At 36.9% G+C, this 21,188-nt stretch overlaps 1 protein-coding gene across 1 annotated transcript in view; it reads right to left on the reverse strand.

Annotated features, from left to right (window-relative positions):
• SLC9A9 (solute carrier family 9, subfamily A (NHE9, cation proton antiporter 9), member 9) overlaps positions 1-21,188 on the reverse strand; it is a gene marked incomplete at its 5' end in the record, with an annotated part of 160,082 nt that overhangs the window by 134,807 nt on the left and 4,087 nt on the right. The window contains one exon of the mRNA XM_009703308.1: positions 16,892-16,997. Within this exon, the coding sequence (XP_009701610.1) occupies positions 16,892-16,997 (106 nt within the window). The remainder of the gene's footprint in view (positions 1-16,891; positions 16,998-21,188) is intronic.

The following is a 21,188-nucleotide window of genomic DNA, read 5'->3' on the forward strand; positions in this document are numbered from 1 at the left end:
ACTAGTAGAGATTGAGTGGAAACAGTTTGCACTAAACCTTTATTGAATCGTAATTTTCTTAGAATCACACAGCCCATGATTTTGCTCAGGAGAAGCTTAAGACTGAAATAACAGAAAATTACCATAGAATCATTTGGGCTGGAAGGGACCTTTAGAGGTCATCTAGTCCAACCCCCCTGCAGTAAGCAGGGACATCTCCAACTAAATAAGGTTGCTCAGAGCCCCATCCAGCCTGACCTTGAATGCCTCCAGGGATGGGGCTTCTACCTCCTGTCTGGGCAACCTGTTCCAGTGCTTCACCACCCTCATTGTAAATAATTTTTTCCTTATGTCATGTATATTATGTATATTTTATGCCAGATAGTACTCTCTTCATTTAGGGTTTGACTCATCGTCATAACATTGTAGCAGAACTCACCTACACCTGTCTGAAGTGTGAAATAGCAAGGGATGAATAGCAGCCTTCCATTTGTAATAATAGCTAGTCCTTATCCCTCACAAATGCATAGTCCTATTCATATCATCCTTCTCTGGAGTTTAAATCAACTTCTCCCTGAGAGTTAGATGGTTAAACAGTACTGTAGTACGCTGTAATCTTCTCTGAAGTCTCCTCGAATGAATCTGAATGAAGGGGTGGAGGGGCAAAATCAGATTGCTTAGCTGGTCAATGAAAGAACATACACAGCAGGTTCTTATCTAAAATTCAAAGAGCTTTTCTCTTCTGTGGCCTCTGCTTATGAAGATCCTGAGACTGATGTGTTCAAGGGTGATGTGTCCAATTTCTGTTCACAGACAGCATTCTAAATTCACAGGAGGCCTGTCTGTAGACTGTTCAGTACTCCCAGAGACAGCGTGAGGAAGCTCTATGTGCCCAGTCCTCCTCATCTGGAGGAAAACAAATAGCCTGTTCTTTCACTGCTTCTCTCCTCTTTGTCAGTAAAACAGGAAAGAACCCCATTCTTACCACTGGTCTGCCAAGCCTCAATTGTTCCATGTAACTGCCCTGTTTTACGTGTAACAGAGGATGTAAATCTCACCTATGAATGTCAAAGAGGAAGGACAAAATGGGGGGAGCATGCTACTGGTGACATGCTACAAAGAATTCAAAGCATTAAGTGAAGGGAGCAGGAGAAACTGAAAGGAGACTATGTCTTTGTGATTTCTACCAGATCTCAGTCTCTTAAAAATACAAGGTATGAACCACATGCTTTTGTAAATTTTTCTTAGGCACAACAGAATTAGTTTGGGTTTTTCTTCTGTTTTTCCTCTGTGTTACCTCCCTGAAATAAACTGTCCTTGACACAAAAGTAATTTAATGAAGCTGGACTAAATAATAATCTTTGTTCAGGACAAAGCTAGAGTTTAGTAAGCAGTTAATGAAGTACGGGTACTCTTTGTTAAGAGATCTGTAGGCTACTGTTTGTGTTTAGAATACTATATTCTAGACAGAACTAAGCCTGCTGCGAGAGGAGGTAGGTAGCTGGTGGAGCAGATAGGCAGTCTACTGCCCATACTGAAGTGCTCTGCCAAATTTCTGGCCTATTAACAGCCTTGGGCTTTTTCACTTCCAGATGTTTTCTGTAAGAGATTAAGAAAGGAGCTCCCTTCACACAACTTCAGTATCTTTAGGAACTTGTGAACAGAGCAGTACATGGAGGGGCCTGATGCTGAATGCAATTGATGAAGACAAACTACATGAAATCCCACAAAAATTAGAATGAAAGGAGTCTGAAAGTCTGTCTAAAGTTTTTTTTCTATATCAGTGTTCTGCCTCACTCCTGCCTAAGGCTCTCTAATGTGTAATAAATAGGAAGAAATGTGATCCTTGGTGTGTGTCCACAACATGGTATGGTGTCCCTCTACAGTCTGTGCTTGCAAAACACATTTTATTGTAGTCAGACGGGGTTTAAATAGGAAAATAGTTTCACATTTCATGTACATTTACAACATCTGGAGTACAATTTGTTGATCTTCTACCCAGATTCTTGTAGAGACTTTAAAAAGTTTAATGTGCTCAGAAATATTGGAAACAGATGCAAACAAAACGGGTCACATGATTTCTAATGTACCTGGACCATAGATTGGATGACCCTACCTCAGTCCTGACTTGGAATAACATGACCTTAAGGTCAGTGCAAAACCTTCCTCTTTAGCCACGTTTTAATGGGGAAAACAGTGTACTATTATCTCAGGTAACATAGTATGTTGCAAGCAATAGGAAGCAAAATCTTAAGGGAAGGATAGTTAATTTTGAACTATTTTGTGTTAACATTGCAAACTGTCTATGAATTTTTCTTTTGTATTAGACATTTGCACTTTTCAAGGATGGGGCACATCCTTTTTTCCGCCAGTGAAGACACACCCAGTGTACTCAGTTTGCTGTCTCTGTGCTTCAGTTGAGAACATAGCTAGTATGGGAATGAGATTTTCAAATCTCGGTACCCCTATCAATTTTTTTCATGTGCCCACCAAACAGATGATAATTTTTGCCTCTTGCTAATCTGGATTTGAGATGAGCCAGTAATCTAAAGAAGAAAATCTTTTTAATCTCCTGAGCTGTTCAATCCCACCTACATTTCATTATTGAAAATATTTTCTATATTTTTCTTTTAAAAAATGGAAAGGCTAGGGAAAAAATGACTCTGACATTGTCTGAATGAAATACTATCCTGATAACAGAGCTTCTCTCACAAATATTAGTTCCACTTCTATTGCTTTATAATAAATGGTTGCAGCTGTTGCCATGGCAATTTTCATTTTTAAAAATGTATCCAAGTGAAGACAAGAAATGCAGCTGCTATCATGAGAAAGTCTGAAATAAATCCAGATGTGAATTGTATGCTCTAGTGTTGGCAGTAATAATGGCAGAAACAAAACATGTTACGTGTTTTGTCTTCTTGATACACTGGAGCTGAGGATGGGGATTTAGGGATATTCTGAATTATAGGTCTCTGTTACTGGTCCAAATATAGCAAATGAACAGAATGAAATTTCACCTTAGGGAAAGGCACTTCACTTGCTAGAAAAGCTGGTCAGCCTTGCATAGAGAATGGCAGTAATATTCCTGTAGGAGCAAGGTAGGCCTAAAACTCTCCTCATTTACTTTTCTGATAATATGCTACCATTTTGGGTTTTACAGCTTATAAGAAGAAAAATCCAAGCCATGGTAGAAATTTTAAAATTGCAATCTTGCCTATTGCTTGTTGCCTTATCATTCTGTAGCCTCAAGTTCTTTAAAATAGCTGCTATACCTTTAATGTTAGACACAGAACATTAAAACAAAACTAGTGGGCAGTGCTCTAGGAAGAAGGTGTAGTTCAACAAGTCTCAACACAGGTACTAATAGCCACTTGCTGGAAAAATGCACTGTATTAGGAAGGTATAGTCCATTTAAGTCTCTTTAGAGAAAAAAGTATTTAAAGAGAGAATTTCTGAGAAGGTGATAGAGGAATAGCTCTGGACTTATTTCAGAGGGAAAAAAAGAGTTTGGAGTTACATCTCTAGCAAATGCTGACTGAAAAGCAATTGCCCAAAGCATGAACAAGAGAGGTGCTTAAAGACAGACTGTGTGGTCTGACAGTATGGGACTTCGGCAGATGAGCTGAAAGGTGGTTTTGCGCATCCGTCTTGTACCTTTTCTCCTTGCCTAGGAGCTGCAAAAGACTGCTTTGGCTGAATCCATTCTAAACTGTGGGTGGCTTGGGGCTGCTGAGAACAACAGAGAGTTGGCTGCTGACCCTTGTGGAAATTGTTTTGCTCAAGCATCAAGTCAGTGGTGATTATGACACCTGCAAATACCCTTCACTCTGGAGGATCACTCAACTTCTAGCATGGTAAAATAAAATAAAAAGGAGGCATCACCAGTTAGGCAGTGAAGTTGATGTGGATGGAATTTCAGTTCCAAACTCTAAGGCAATCACAATGGTAAAAATTCTTTTTATCCTTGAAGATTATAGCAAGAAGAGAAATACTCGAACACACATATTCCATATTTCTGACTTCTATCTTCAGGGAATTTTTTCTCTAAACTCTTGGTAGAGTCTTTATTTCCCTATCCCTGGTACAGGAATTTCAAATGAGAAGCCAACTTTAAGCAGTGCCACGTAAACACATGCCACTCTTAAAGAACAATCTAAAAGCTAACTGGAATCTTGAAAATAATCTGGATAATAAAACCCTAAAAAAACCCCACCATCTCCTAAATATACTGCAAATCACTTAATCAAAGAGACCTTATACCAAATATATTGGATGGGAATTCTTGCTTTGATAAGAATGCATTTTTCATAAGTACATATGCTAATGTTTTTGGACATATAAGTGGCAGCTGGTTGTGAACTATTCTTCAATGGTAAGGTTAAACGTGTTAAGTAAGATCTCCTTTTGTTAAAAATTAAGATATCTGTTATTACCTGTGGCCTAGATACAATGCACTGTGGAAAATCTCACAGAAATGACAGCCAGCCAAACAGACAATTTTTCCTTCTGGGTTTGTGAAGACTCCATTGATTTATGGATAAACATTTAGTATAATATACTAATTTCCACCACTTAGTTCTAAAATAGATACTTGTCCTAGACAGGCAGTTCCATGAGGCTTAAATATAGCTACTAATAAAATGAAAATAATTCTGACTAGCTTCATTACCCTCATAATTACTAGAATGAAGGAATCTTGCCTCAAACTTTTGCATTCACCTCGCTCTAACAATGCACAATGAAAACACTCCTCTAGCTATGGGCTTAGTCCTGCTAACTCTAGAAACAGAATGTAAAACTGTGAACATCCTAAAATGATGGTGTAGAAATACCTTTAATGTTACTCTGTAGGAATAAAAATACTGTGATAAAGATGTACACTGTTAAATGGTCCAGGAGGCTGAAATATTTTCTTCAGGAATATTTTCATCTAGCTATAACCCTTTCCCAGTGTGTCTGAGGCAGAGAACAGCAGCCTGCTAGGCACTCTATTATTTTCATCTCTCTCACTTACTAAGGGAAAATTGCAAACGTCAGTTTATTCAACGTATTGTTGAACTGCTATTGTGTTCAAAGTTTTAATCACATTTAAACTTTCTTTTTCAAAATCCAAATTCTAACATCGCTAGGTCTCCCCAGAAATGTACTGAAGTCTTACTCTGAATCCAAATAACATACACGTATGCATATTATATTCAGAATATGTAGATCATTATAATTAGCGATTAGTTAGGGAACATCAAAGCACCAAACACATTAAGAGGAAACTGATAACAAGACTGGGTTTTTTTCTTTGGTACAATGGTCTTCACCATTGAAATATTTCTAAGTCCCGTTTCCCTAAAGACAGTGGAAATGAACAAGCTTTGTCACACTGTCCTCTCTCAGGGCCACTCGCACAACTCCTGCCCTGAGTGTTTCCTGTCTTTCAGTCTAGCTCATACCTGCAGCATGCCAGGCAATGCCCTAATTTTATTTGGGTGTTCTTTTTTCATGGTTTGTGACTTTGCCAAAATGACACCATTTAGACTACATTTCCATGTTGTATTTGCAGTTTTCATGCAGACTTTTTTTTTTAAAAAAAAAAATTTAGCCATTTTGCAGAACCCGTATAGACAGAATACATTTGTGCTTATCTTGGACAGAAAGCTTACAACCACATAATTACAAAGCTTTTTCACTGTACCACTTTGAAATTCAGACTTGTCACTTCTAAGGGGAGGAAAAAGGAAATTACCCATCTGTTACTCATGCGTCTTTCACCCTTCTGAAAAAGTGCCAAAATAGAGCAATTTTTTAAGGTTTCTGAAATGTTTAGTTGATAAATCTCAGCAGAGATCTGATAAACTTCATCAGCTAAAAATCTTCTGAGATCTCATTTGTATTAGGCATGTGCCATCTACAACTTAAATATGATTTTTTTTTTCTGCAATTACTGCTCCCCAAACTCTGCCAACTCCTGTTTCACCAGCCTTCAGAACAGATCAGCAGCATCACTCACTCTTGTCCTCATTATCTCCTGTTTGTCACAACGTAATAAGGAGGATAACAGAGATGTGTGTATCAGAAATAAAGACAGGGAATCACTTGGCTTTAGGGAATGGAGGAGACTGGGTTAAGAATTTACAATCCTAGCTTATCTTTAGAAATAATTTCTTTCCCTCTCAGATGGGAAACAAAAGGACTGGTGACTGCAGCAGAAGTGGTGAAGTAGGTCATGCAATTCAGGGGAATGGGTAGAGTGAGATAGAGATGGTGACCCTTGTCTACTGAAAAGATAAAGAGAAGGAATAAGATTGTGGAAACAATGAGAGAGTGGAGCTCTACAACCATTGGAATAAATTCTAAGAATAGAAATTTGCTGAGTCTCACCATTTAAGTAGCTATGAAATGCAGTAGCTAGAGGTATAAAGTCTCTCCTCCTGCTGTGCCTGGCACTCAAGGCAGGCAGCTGTATGCTACTGTTATCAATTATTCTCTTTGCTCAAGTGACAAAAGTATATTCTGAAAACATTAAAGTTTCTAATCCAAAAGGTGAAACATGCACACTGAAATAATGTCTTGGTATGGAGAGAGGGAGGTTTCTCTGTATGAAAAAATAAACTGAAACATTAAGTTTGATTGAAATGTTTACAGAAGGTGCCTCTCAACTCCTCTTCTGTAAGACATGAAAATCTTGGAGCATTATGTAACTTTTGAGTACTTGATAACCTTTGCATTATTTTGATGTGCTTTATGGATTATTCCCCATGTACACATAAGTATATATGTATACACGTGCACACACAAAAGAAGCAGATGTAGAGTTATGTCGGTTCAGTCTAACAGACTCAGTAGCTTACAGATGTGAGTCTTAAAAGATCAAGGCTTGCAGCAGGAACCAGTTTACCCAATATTACTGTTACTGAAAAAAAAACCAAAAACCAAACCAAAACAAGGACTTAGAGCAGGTTAGAATGATGAAATTAAAATGAAACTGTATAAAGAGCACACAGCTTCTGGAGGGGTTCACAGAGGGATCACTAGAAACTTCAGTCTTTCCTAGTGCTCCTGGGTAGTCACTGGAAATAACACAGTCCATTCTCCCACAGTGTGAACAGGTTTTCCTTTCATGTAATCACAACCTGATCTCCAAAGAATAAAAGACTTTTGATGGGAGTTTATCCTGTTGTAACAAAACCTCTGTCTCTGAGATAGCTGTACTCTTCAATACTGTATTTCTGGAAAGGATTTGAACAGCGAACAGAGGTATTGGTGGGTTTGCAGTAAATGGAATGGCAAGCTCTTTCTCACCTTTCCGATACATACTGCTCTTCTGTCTTCCCTGCCAAGAAGACTTGAAAAATATGTTGATCTACTGCAAGTACCAGACAGACTCTTATGTACAGTATCTCATCCAGAGAGGATGAAATGAGCTTTCTTTTGGAACACTTCAAGGGAAATAGTATCAATACATTCATTTTAAACTAAAAGGGAGTTGTCTCTCTAAGTAGAATTAGACTCTCTAAGTAATTATCTTGCTCTCAGAAAATCTGTCTTATTCACTAGAGAAAGGTTATTTGGATAAGAAAGAACATCTGGAAGAGCTCAAAAAACAAGCTGACTCGTACCAGGGTGTACTTCAGTTCTGAAGAGTTCCCAATAGAAATCTTTGAAATGAAGAAGCTTTGATGCCAATTCGGTCATTTGTACGGAAAATGTAGCTAAATAATTGCCTCTTAAATGTAATTTGCAAGCACTGCAAGCAGTGTTCTTAATTCTGAGCCTGCATTTCATATTTTTAAACGTTCTCAGTTTGTTTGTGTATAAGTTGACGGAAATACCTGCAGCTAGTCTGATTTGATTGGGTATGACAAGTACAGACATTCCCAGCTGACTTGAGCTAAGCTACATTTTCATACATCCCTGAGGGCAATCTCCATAACAGTACTCACTGAAATCTATTCTAGTTTAGCAGACTGCAACTGATGGCTGCCTATTCAAATAAATAGCATAAACAAACCAGAGCCAATTAGATAACTTATAGCTAGAAAGACCTTTAGCATGTATTAACTAGAAGCTAAGTAGAATGTTAATGTGGAGCTGATATTGGAAAAAGGGATCTGAAATATTTAAAAGTGCAAAAAAACATAGTGATGACAATTATCTCCTGAAAACATTCTGTTCCAAGTCTCCATTTTCATACTGAAATTCCAGCTATAACAAGCATTACAGAAATTGCATTGCATTTTTCCCCCTGATTTAAGCACAACACTGGTCTGTGCAGTAAGGATCACGGAGAAAAAAGAAATACAGTTTTATTAAGCAAGGACATCACCATTTTATGTGGGATTTCCTCTATTCTGGGAAAGCAGCTCTTTTAAAGTTCCTGCTAATAGCAAGTTTGGTTAGTTTCCCAGTGCTCACATGTCCTGTTCCAGATGGTCAGTGACGTGAAACTCTAATTATCATCAGCAAAATAAGCTGGGACTAAACCCATCTTCAAAGGTAAAAAGAGCAGATGGACATCCATAATTTCATTATTATAGAAATAATAGATGGAAGGGATTCCTCATCTACCTTTAAAAATCACTCACAAACTTGTTGCGCAATTAACTCCTTGCTCTAATAATTTATAATAATTTACTCTGTTATTTGGCTGGTTGAATGGCTGCTTGGTACATAAGCCGTTCTAACGATATTGGGAATGTAAGCTAAATTAATTTGTCTATGGAGAACCAGTAAGTGAAATGTTTGGGCTGAGCTTCCATCCAGCATTTTGCTTTCTTTCAGGTTTTCAGGTAATTCTAGTTTATTCCCCTCCACAGTGTTACAGCCATCTCTACTCAGGAATCTTTGTGCGAATAAAATCACAAATGGCATTTATCTGGATTGAGGCAATGGCTGATTCCAGCAATCCAGTTAGTCATTTGTCCAGATCTGTAGCTCACAGGCATTGAACCCCTAAATCTTTGTCAAGGATTCAAGGTCGTGCAAGTCAATACCATGGAGCAACTCTTCTATGCCTGTTGTGGTCCGGTGCTGGTCTTACTTTGATCTGGTTTTGCAGGACAGGTTTTGCAAAGGCAACCACCCATCTAAGCCTGCCACTGCTCAAACTGAGCTCATGGAAGCCTCAGTTCCTCCAGTTCTGCCAAAACACAGGGGCAACTCCCTGTGTTTCTGGCAGAATCTCATTCCTTTTCTGAATTCAGATTCTTTACCTGATTGCAGTGCACCAGTCTTTAGAGCTGGCTGTCCTAATTGCTATACTTTTCACAGTTTCTTTACAGTTCAGGAGCACATTCTGATGTACTACTTAAGGATTTCAAATATCGATGTTCCTAACAAAACAAGATAAAACTGCAAAATTGCACCAGAGAAAAATAATCAAGTTTTCCTCTGCATCCCTACAAGTAAACAAGCATTTCTTCCCTCTAAAGAGCCCTAGCTACAGTTTTATGTATCACTGTTCTGATCCATGTTTACACAGACTGCCTTATCCTTGTTTCTCACCATGTCTTGCCTTTTCTCACTCTTGCTTCTTTTTTCTAACCATGCCTTCATAATCTCTATTTGTTGCTTTCACCAGTTCTATTTCTTTCTCTTTCATCTCCATTTCACCATCTCTCTGCACCCTTAGAAATCTATATGCCACCTGTTTTCTCTAAGCAGCAAAATGTTACATGTGTTAATCCTTTTTACTTTTTTGTCATCTGTCTGATGGTACAGGTGCTTCTGTTTCCCTCTTTTCTTCCTTGGCTAGGAGCATGTCTCTGTGCACACTTTGTACAGTAGTTGGCAAGGAATGAGGCTTATACACTTTTGAAAAAGAAGTGCCTAGGCTGAACAGTTTTATGTGTAGGTACATTAAAGCTATTAACTGTGGGCACATAAGGGCCCACTTATGAATAGCAGTGTTTTTTTACACTATTACTTACATACTGAGATGCCTAGGATGTGTGAATAACATCTTGTCTGCACTCAGATACATGTTGGAAATAAATAGAACTTAAATGAGTTTCTTTATCACTCCAGTGGCTGAAATAGTATGGTAAAAGACAGTAAGAAATTGCATGAATACACGGTTAAAAAAATGGCTAAAAATACCAGGGCAATAGAGAAACAAACATTCTTTTTCACACGTGATGACTCAATACTGAAGCAATCATACTTTTTGCTATTTTCTAACAGTGCCTAATAAATCTCAGCAGGAGGTATGGGATACGGGCTGACAGACTTTGCCATGTTCTTAGACTGAATGAATTCCCAGTTACCTACAGATGAAGAGGAAACTGAAAGTATTGGCTGATAGAAAAGCCCTTGTTTCCTAATTGATTACACATGATACAGAAGGTTTTGAGATATACATATGGAAGCCCACGATGTCACTTTAAGGCCATTTTCTGACTATAACTGCATTTTAAGGGAAAAATATGATATGAGAACATTCAGCTGTCTTTCCTCTGCAAAATTTGTTATTCAATGGGTTCAGGGATCAAAGTGTGGCAAAACCTATACAGAATAATGCTCCAAAAATGGAAGGGCAAAGAATCCAAATTAGAGACAGTCCATGACAAAAGAAGAAAGCTTATAATAATTGTAAAGGGAGCCATACATCTACTGAGACATGTATCAAAGAGACACCCATCATGGCTTTCAAAGCTGATATTATTTCCTGCAAATCCCAGCTCCCAACTTCATTATTCAGCAGCATAGTTACAGTATCATTTCATGTCCTTCATAGAACTGCTGATTTTAATATATAATATAAAAGGAATCACAATTAGAAATTGTGAAAAGTAGGAAAGTAACACTTGCAGATAACGTATAGTTACCTCACCAGGCCAATGACCAAGTGAAACATAACCTGAATATTTGTACCTATATTTGGTGTTTGTCAAATGTCTGTTTCTTCAGTCTCTGATTACATTTTCCTCCTGTGTAAACTACCTTCAAGTTCAATGACATAATAACAGAATTAAAACCACAGAAGTAATATAGGTAAACAAATAACTAAAGCTAGCAAGGTTTAAAGGTTCTTGTTTATTTTCTATTTGAGGTCCATTTGATCAAAAGAATTTCTTATATTTTGAAGAGATCTAAACTGAACTAAAATTAGTAATATCATGACTGTACCGATCAGTAAGAATCACCAGCATGACAGAAGGAACTGTGTTCGCTTCCTAAGGCAATTATAGGGATCACTGTCTGAGAACTGTCAACCTTAGAGGGTGCTCAGCACAAACTGAGCTGAACTCTGGCTTCTGAGTTATTTGCCCTGGAAATGGATACTGTTTTTCAATAAATTTGTCTCAGTTACCTTTGCCATGTTATTTTAGAAAGCCTCATACAAGCTTCCCAGGAGAACTTCTGCCAAGAAAGAATGGTTTGACAATGATATTAACTTGTATAAGGTACTACTAGACTAGAATGAAAGTATTTTTTGAGCAGAGAAGAGTTATGCTATGACATGTGTTGGTACATGTCCACCCTAGAAATATTTAAGAGGAGCCATGAAACTACTTTTACAAGAGATTTCCTCACTGGGCATAGAAAAGTTGACCTTCACCTTTATCAATTTGCCCGGCATCTTTTCCCCTCAATACTATGCTGTGGTATCACAACACATTGAATAATTAGAGTTCTTCTCTTATACTTTATCCTACTGTAGCGGATAAGCTCTGTTTAAGCTAAAGAAAGAAAGACAAAAGCAAGATGAAATGGGCAATCTCCAAACTATTTGTCATAAATTTCAAGACTTTTAAACTATTAAAAAGGAGTCTGGATTCAATGGACAGATAATTTATCAAGCACAGATATGGTGTCATATGCTGTAGCTAGATCATGAAAAATGGGGTTGAAATATATCTATTGATAGAGAAAAATTATATTCCAAGAACTTTGGAAAATGAAATTTCTTCACTGTGGTAAACTGCTTGGTAAATCTTTGAACCAATCTATAGAAGCTTATTACATAGAAGGGGGTTGCAGTACCCTTCTATCAGCACAGATTTTTTGAGGGTGAAAAAAAAAAAAGGAAAAACAGGAATGTTACCTATTTATTCCAGACCATCTTATCTGGCCAGTAGAGACTCACTGAATTCCTGAAACAACATTGCATCTGTGAGCGTCAGTGGAAACATGCATCTCACCAAGAAGGACTGTTCTTCTGAGCAAGGGGTCATACAATAACAGGATCTGTTATACCTCCAGTTCTTACGTAGTTCTAAGAACTTGGCCTTTCACTGCCTGTCCTAGACTTTTGCAAAGGGAATCTCACAGCCTGACTCTGTCAAAATCTGGGCCTTCCATTGCCTAATTTTTGCTAATAGGCATGAATGAACTTTGTGGAATCTATACAACCAAAAGATACTTTACAAAAGAAGCAGGATATCCATTTCAAAAAATTCCAGTGTTTTTTGTTTACTTTCCTCTTCACCTTCTTCTGAACCTCCAAGGTTATAATCTTTTCCTTTACACACCAGTTAAGGTACTTTACTTAAAAATGGCAAGCCTAACTTTACAAGAAAACAATGCTTGCAGTATTACTTTCCTCTCTGTCCAGAAATATGTGTACTTCTAAGCCTTCTAGGGCAATCAGCATTTTGACATGGGAGGTCTTAATTTCCTATGTCAGCTAGTTTCTGTGTTCTCTGGCTTCACTGCCGTGTGATCCTCAACCATGCTTTTTATCTCCACTTCATTTGTGTATCAAACTGTTCTTGACTACATATAATAGAGCTAGTAAATCCATTCCTTGCCACATATGTCACAATGTCACATGTCCTGTGTCCCCTGGCTGCGACTCACTTGTTTTCATTACCTGTGAAAGGCACTGCCATATGTTGATGTCCCTGCTGCCCATGTGACTTCCATGCTATCACCTCTTCTAGAAAGGGGGTGAAACTCATCAGGCCCACTGAGCAATGGTACAGAGCCAGCAGAAAAATGAAGTCATGCCTTTCGCATAACAATGAGACAAACACTTTTGACATTGGCTACAATGGAAACATCTCTCATGTAATGTTCTCTCAGATAATCTGTTAGCAGTGAACACATATCAGTATTCATTACTGCTTTCCACATCCTGTGCTCAGTGTGAGAAAGATTAAATATACTGTCTCCATGCTAATGACCTGTTCAGCTACTTTTCAGTCACATCTCAAGCTAGTCAATGCTTTTTCTACTTCTTCCACACTTTCTTCATCAAATTGCTCTGCAAAAACTTTGTCAAGTCCAAACCTACAGTATGTGCAGTCAACACAATGAAAAAGGAACGAAAGTGAAATAACAGCTTAATCTTATTTGCTCAAAAATACCAATAAATTACTGATTTCCAGCCAGATTCTACAATCTTCATCACATACAAGTCCAAACGAAGTTACTGGGATGTTTCTCAATTGGTATCTTACAGACAAGTACAATGACAAACATTCCTGGGTCTGAAATCTATGAATGAAACAGATCACCTTGAATGTTGTGTCCTGTAAGTAAACTTCCTGGTGATGAAGTACAACATATCTGAAGAACTGAGAATCATTTCTTTCTTAAAAATTGTAGTAAAAATATAATTGGAAGCATATATTCATAAAAGGTTGCCATAATCTCTTGTCTAAAATTAAATTCCAAATAGTGAATCAATCTCTAAGCATAAAGTATAAGCATATTTAAACACACTTAGAAGAAGTTCAAATATCTTAATTTTCCTACATGTTTTATTTGTTTGTTTCAATGTTAGCATATATAAAATACTTCTACAGATAAAGCTTGTGCTGTAGATAGACATAGAAAATGGACATGGGTGCCAAGTCAATTTCCTGGAAAACAAAGTATGTAGGAAATACTTGTGGCATAATTAGTCATATAGATTTTTTTGAGTAAAAGCAGTCATGTTTAGTCATCTAATAAGTACTGTCTTGTAGGTCTCTTATTTTTCTTAAACATCTTGACTCCTTGATATAAAACAAGCTCAAAAATGACTCACTATGAATATTTAAATCCCCATTTTCTTCCAAAATGTTTATTTTCTGTGAGAATTCTCACTGACTTTTTCTTAAAAGGAGAATTTCATCCTAATAATGAAAAGTTATAAGCAACTCTGGAAGTTACTTATATAGGAGAAAAGCCTTGTTACATCTACAATACCCTTGACAATAGAGGCCCGTGCATGTATGAGCTCTCCCAGATGCACAACAGCTTGTCAGCCTTTCTGCAGCCACTACCGTCAATTTGATTCACCGTGATCCCTCCTGCACGGATTATCTTAAAATAGCACAGTATAAATGAAATTTTGCAATTATCACGGACACTCAGGTGTTTGGTATGGCAAGATGGCCTATAGGAGAGTTGCTCATTTGGCCTGGAGAACATGTGTGCTTGATCAGTATTTTCTGAGGGCAATTGGCCATGGTGTCTGTGCATACTATTGCAGCAGCACACAGCTCATGTGGTTTACTAAATCCATATGAAAAATGTAGGGGTAGCTGGTCCTGCTGCTGTCCTTCTTAAACTAAAAGATAAAATGCAGAGGAAAAATAGCGGTTGGAGGGAGGAGCTGACGGAAGAGAGAGGTATCAATATAAAGCCTTGTTGGCTGACATCTGTACTGCTTTCACCTTGCCAAATTGCCACAGCCAGCCATAAAGGCCTGCCTTCTTTTCTCTTCCTCCCTTTCCTGCAGTGAGTCCCTCCTGCAGACATTGACTTTGTTATTCTGTTAGCTGATGAAAGACACTGTGTATTCTCTTATTCTATTTTCTGTTTACCATTGCATAGTGAACAAAATGACTTATTATTGCTTTTCCAGATTTGTAAACATTATTCTCACACCTTTTTAAATAGCCCCCTATTACTGTAATTATGAACATGTTGTGTTTGCACCATCCTGAAAAGTGGCATGTGTTATAGAAAAAAATCCTAGCTGTTCTTTTGTAGTGACGGAAAATAATATTCTTCATTTAAACTTGGTTTGGTTTAGTGAGGTGTTAATGTACTGAAGCTGACATTATTAACAGTATATCTTCACTTAAAAGGAAGAAAGATCATGTTAGGTTGCAGAAACATTGTATTTGTGCAGAAGCTGATTATTTAAGCCAGAAATTAATGAAATGTGAAATTGATAATGCATATATTCTCTTCAGTCTCTACAAATGACTACATATGTTAGAGAAATCAAAGTATCAGTCACACTGAATATACAGAAAAATACACTAGTTTTCCAGTGACAAGAGATTCTATAGTAAAAAAGAGTAATCTCCCATGTACAGCAAAGAAATAATGAGAAGGAGATAGCCAGCATTTGTATCTTGCATCCTTCTTATAGATTTCTGTATCCATGTGCAGGCTGAGGGTCATACCCTAGACTTCAGTATTGGGAAAAGTAGAGGTTAGAAACTTGTGAATCATGTACAGTCCGATAGTACTTTTCTTTCTAGATTTGCTTTGCAGTTGAGTTGCACCTTTGAAGAGATTCATGTGCTTTGACATCACAGTGACTGAAAACTAGAGACACTTAAAATATTCTGTGTGTTCTTGAGTGGCCTAACTGTCCCACGGTCTATAGGAACCTTTGACTAACAGATGAAGTGTCTAAATGAGCTCTAAATGTCTAGGCCTTTATTAAACAAAGCCAAGTGAGAGAGAGAAAAAAATCTTGGACTTTTTGTCACCTACATGCTTCTTTCCAATTCTAATAGCTTCTTTAATGCTTTTCTATCTGTTCTCTTTACTGAGGTTTCTATTCTTTGCTTAGTTTTCCTTTTGTGCATTTTATTATGTGATGTACTAGATGCTCTCCTCAGTGACACATTCCAACCACAGTCACTGAATGTGACAGCAATGCTGTATCTAATCATGAAATGATGTGCTCAGACACTTGACAGTGTTTGAAAATATTACTCTTGCTCTAAAAACAATGCGAGGAGTTTAGTGTAGGTGAATGTAACTAGACTGATAATTGGAGAATGATAAATGAAGTAGGAATACTATTTTTTTTATTGTGAAACAATTTTGTTTGAGTTTTTTTGCAATTCGACTATTATAAGTTTCTCCATGGGATTTCAGACAAAATATGAAGCTTATTTTTAACGACTGTAAACTCTGTAAAATTCTGTTTTTACAGACTGTTTTTATGGTTCAAGGAACTGTATTTTAAGGAGAAAGGTGGCACTGAATTGAGGCTTATTGTGAAGCACCTTCAAGCATCCCAGAAAACTGAATTTGATTTTGCGGAGTTCTGTTACTTTTAAGATTATCTGAGAGGATTATTTGTATTTCTAGCAAAGCTCCAGGAAGCATATAATACATGTAGAGTGGAGTTAACTTGAGATCCTGTTAATCATGTACTTAGCATCTGTGTTTTTAGGACAGCACATACTTGCGTGATTTTGGCCTATCATTTGTGATCTGTTTGAGGATTCCTCAGAATAAAAAGCTATATATAAATTTAAGATAACATTATCAGCTGAAGCTCTATCAGATTCAATAGGCAGAAGTAGATAAACTGAGCTACTGTGTACCACTTTGTGGTTTTAATCTTGGAGAATAACAGATTGCAAAAAACAAAAATAATCTGTCTCCAATTTTATAGTTGCGCTATGTCCTAGGTGCTCATTCAGCATTATTTTTTCAAGCTATCTTGTTTAGATGAGAAAAGAAATAAAATTAAGTTAAATTCACATATTTTACAGAATATACTGCTTTCTAGGTTGAAGAAAATGAACTAAAACCGCATTCTACATGCACAGTTACCATTAACAACATTGGAATTCTGGTGTTTAACAAACCAAGAACAACTCCAGAACTACATCTCTGTAATGAAGCCTTCAAATATTATACCTATACTTGTACAAACTATATCACTGAGAATTATATCGGCAATTAGAGCTTGTAATTATCTCACCAAGTAAAGAATGGAGGTGGGTGTACTTACTACGTCAGCACGATAGCCACAGCATCATTTAGGACACTCTCTCCAAACAGGAGCGTGTACAAATCTGTATCCACATGCAGCTCATGGAAAACAGCAAGGACTGTCACTGTATGGAGACAAAGCAAAGGGAGTTTGTTATCTTCCTATTCCTCTGGCAGTTCAAAAAATAAAGCAAAGTTAGAGTGGGGGTTTTGAGAAGTCCAGTCCTATTTATTACCTAAGTGGATAACAATAAGTTGAAAGAGATCAACTGAAGTATATAAGATCCTTAAATCCAGCAAGTCTATGAGTTTTGGTGCTTCAGCTGAGTTAGGAAGAAACTTTCCCTCTCACACAGAGAATCATGAATAAATGAAAATGTCACAGTATATTTTACTGTACATAAAGGCCTGTGATTTTGTGACCAAGGAGAAATAAAGGTGCTGGAGACTTGGGTTTTGCCATGGACTTTGTGTGTGATGACAGTAGCAGTTTACGTATTTTAAGAAGTCTATAATAACGCTTATCCATCTGTTACACATGTTCACTGAGGAAGATGCATAATGACCTTATACCCTGTCCTATCAGCAGCTTAACCACTTTCACCTGTGTAGCGTATCTGTAGTAATGAAGCACTCTCATCCAGATCAGGATATCTGATACTTTTAACCCATTTTAAGGTTCCTTCAGCATATCATTAATTTGAGTCCCTTCCTTCTTCCTGAATTATGTGCTATATTTGATTTTTAGCTTACCTGTGCAATAGAAAAAAAATAGTGTACTGAATTGAAACTGATGTTGGGCAAATCATTTAGACACACATCCTCAAAGGCATTTAGACTCTTGGCTCATATTCAGGTAATTAAGTTCTATAGATATTAAAGGACATCTTAGTTATTTTATGCCTCAGTCTCCTTACCTGTAAACCAGGGATCACAATTCTTCCCAAGATCTCCCTAGCACTTCATAATCTCAAAATGAAGAAGGCTATCTATGTTCTGTGTTGATGTTATTATTCTCTCTTTGCATGGACAATGTAGAGCTTTCTCTTGTAAAACAGAATTTAATGTAAAGGCCCCCAATTATTTGTATGGTTAAAAATTACACGGTAACTCACTGCTTTACTGGCGCTCATTCTAGTACATAATTGTGCAATTGACTCAATCCTCATAGCCCAGGAATCCCAAAGATTAGGAGTGCCTCTGGTATGCCATGTTAACATCTGACATTTCAGAGATGAAAATTATATACTTTTACATTGAGTTGACTGCTGATAATTCACATGAAAACATGAACAAGTGATTATGCTTTGTCTTAATAACATTTCTTGGAACTTTGAAATTATTACTGGTAAGACTTTCTAAATGGCACTTAAATATCTGTGTAATCTAAAAATCAGTTTATAAACCCAAAATAGATTCTCAGTTTCCTCTGAGATTTTATGTCAAAGTGTCTCTGTTGATGTGTTATGTTTGAAGAATTTCAGAAGTGTTATTCTACAGAAGACAATTTAGGAGATGTGTGTAGCTGAACATTTGCTGATATAGCTATATTTAAATTAGCCAGTTATATTTAACCATCCTGGTATACCTTGCCCATCTACTGCCAGTGCAGTTATAATTTAAACTAGGAAAAGAGTTCTTTCCCCAGAACAGCTCAAAGGCGTAGGAAGAAGTTTTATTGGCAAAAGATACTTTCTTGGTTCACCAATATCTATATTCAGGTTTTTGCTTGATTAGCAATGCTGCCTTAATGTGCTAAATGTGGACCAAATTTAGTCTCCCATTTTTGGTGTCATTGGCATAACAACAGACTTGTTTTCTAAAAGTATTTGCTACTTCCAGCTTTTCCTTATTAGCTAATTAGTTTGGGCTCACATTAATAGTCCCTGCAATAATGATAGAAGCAAAAGAAAATAGTAATCAAAGTCCAATGTACTGTTGGTATGTATGCACAGCCCACCAAGCCAATTAGACAGATGCCTACACATTACTCTCACCTCCTAAGAAAGCAGCTTTCTCTTCTTGCTTTTTCTCCCAACTCTACCCCAAAAATCTGAGAAAATCTTTTCAAATGAAAGCAAAATAACAAAGCAAGCAACACAGTATTGCATCAATTGCCTCTTCTGGGATAGACTCTTCAGTTCACCCAGTTCTCAGAAGTATCTTCCATTTCAAATGTTTCTCCCATTCCCAATGGAGATTATTGGATCTTCTTTACAGTATTGCCTGTCCCTGACTGAAGAATTCTGGTCTCTGCTCTGTCCCTATGTTTGTCTGGCCCAAGACACAGCAAGCTTCAGCCATACCACTCCTGATGGACACTTACCTGATCTATTTTTAAAGAACTGAAGTGTTGCTGGTTGCACAATCCCAAGGGAGACTAACCTGCTCTTCAGTATTCATACAATTTATAAATGCAGTTATTCCTGAATGTCTAACCTAAATCTCCCCTCCTGCTCTTCAAGTCTGTAATTTCCATTCCTAGCCTAATGAGTCATGTTTATTCCCTTTTTCTTCCCAGCAACGTTTTGCCTATTCAAATACTCATTTCAGACATCTCCTCCCTAAACTGACTCACTTTGTTCAATCTCCTCCTTTCAGTAATGTTTTCTAGCCCTCTAATAGCTTCTAATCAGTTCATATCTTTCTTGAAATACAGTGCCCAAAATCAGATCCAAGTACTGCAGTTGACACTTGGTGTCAAGAAATAGAGTGAAAAGATGCTGTAGAACATGTTAATAAATCCTATTTTCCCTTTTTTTGCTATGTATTGATACTGATGACTCATTTTCAGGTTGTAAACTTGAAATCCTTTTCAGCACTGAATGCTCATTTCTTATCTTCTATCTATGAAGTTGATAATTTCTAAGTGTAGCATTTATCCTTGTTGATTTTAAAGCATTGCAAGAATCATATTGAGTTCTAACGGTGTCCTTCAAAGTGTTTGCAGTCTCCTCTAAGCATCGTATTATACATTAAAGAAGCATCCTTTATTGTATTAGCCAACTCATTAATGAAAATGCTAAATAGTATCTGCATATGAACAGAGAATTGCATAATCTTTAGCACATCCACCTCGTTTAAGACTTCAATAAAACATTTTCACCTTGTTTTGCCAACCACCATCTAGTCATTTCCTCAAGATCACATTTGCCTTCATTAATTATGAGAATCTATGGATATAGTTCAGAATGGGCATATTAAAAGAGACACGATACCCTGCTATGGAAGAAAGTTATTTTAAATTACTCTCTGGATAGAATAATACTGTATGAATAGTCATCATTGTCCAAAGTAGCCACATCATGTTTTGTCTGATAGATGACTTTAAAACTCAAGGGAATTAATTTAAAAATTCAGTATTTGCTATCATATACCACATTAACATATTTAATGAGAGAACTTTCATATCTAAGTAAAGATCATAGATCCTACATTGCAGTAAGTATGGTCTCTCTGGCTTTCTAAAGGCACTTTCGAGGAACAGTAAGTAGGGCTTGGTTTTTGTGTGGTAATTATTCAAAAATTTGTATAATTCATTAGACACAACATGTATAATAAAAATATTAAACTACTTTTCATTAAAGTACACAGCATCTCTTCATCTCTTGTTTCAGTCTAAGCATATGAGGATAGAGAAAAAGATAGGTAAAGAACTAGATGGCTAGAAGGACAGGTAATTGGGGGACAGCAAACAAACATATTTTGTGGCAGTAGAAAACTGACACAAATAAAAATAACGTGTATCAGAGCTCCTGACTCAGAAAGGGTTGTGAACTTCATTAAAAAATTCAATGATGGGAAGCATGAAATAGTGAAGCACCTAAGATTTTCACAGTACTTGTGCCAACAGAAATCTGATTCATTTCTTCCTTGACTTCATGGACTGAGGTAACATCTGTTAGATGCTAAGCCTAGCCTGGTTTTGATTGTACCCAAGTCAGAACAAGTGGCTTTAGAGCTGATTTGTGAAAGATGTCTTTTGACATGTAGAAACAAATTGGCTTGTTATTAATTCCTGTAAAAAGTATGTATAACTAAAATATTGGCAAACTACAGCAATTCCTAAGCTAACTGTATCCAATACTTCTTTGCTGTTACGTTTGAAAAGAATAAGGAAACTCAGAAATTAAATGAAACTATTGTATCAAGTATTGGTATTATTGTACCTCAATCTTCTGACTAGAACTATTAATATCTTTCATAGCTCATGGGCCTAAATTCTTTTAGGAGGGCAGTATCAAATGGTAAGAAAATAAGACGAGAGAAATCACACTTATTTCCTATCCTTTTTTCTCTAAAAATAACAATTCCAA

The sequence above is a fragment of the Cariama cristata genome, unplaced genomic scaffold, assembly GCF_000690535.1.
Source record: "Cariama cristata isolate BGI_N322 unplaced genomic scaffold, ASM69053v1 scaffold4207, whole genome shotgun sequence".
NCBI lineage: Eukaryota > Metazoa > Chordata > Aves > Cariamiformes > Cariamidae > Cariama > Cariama cristata.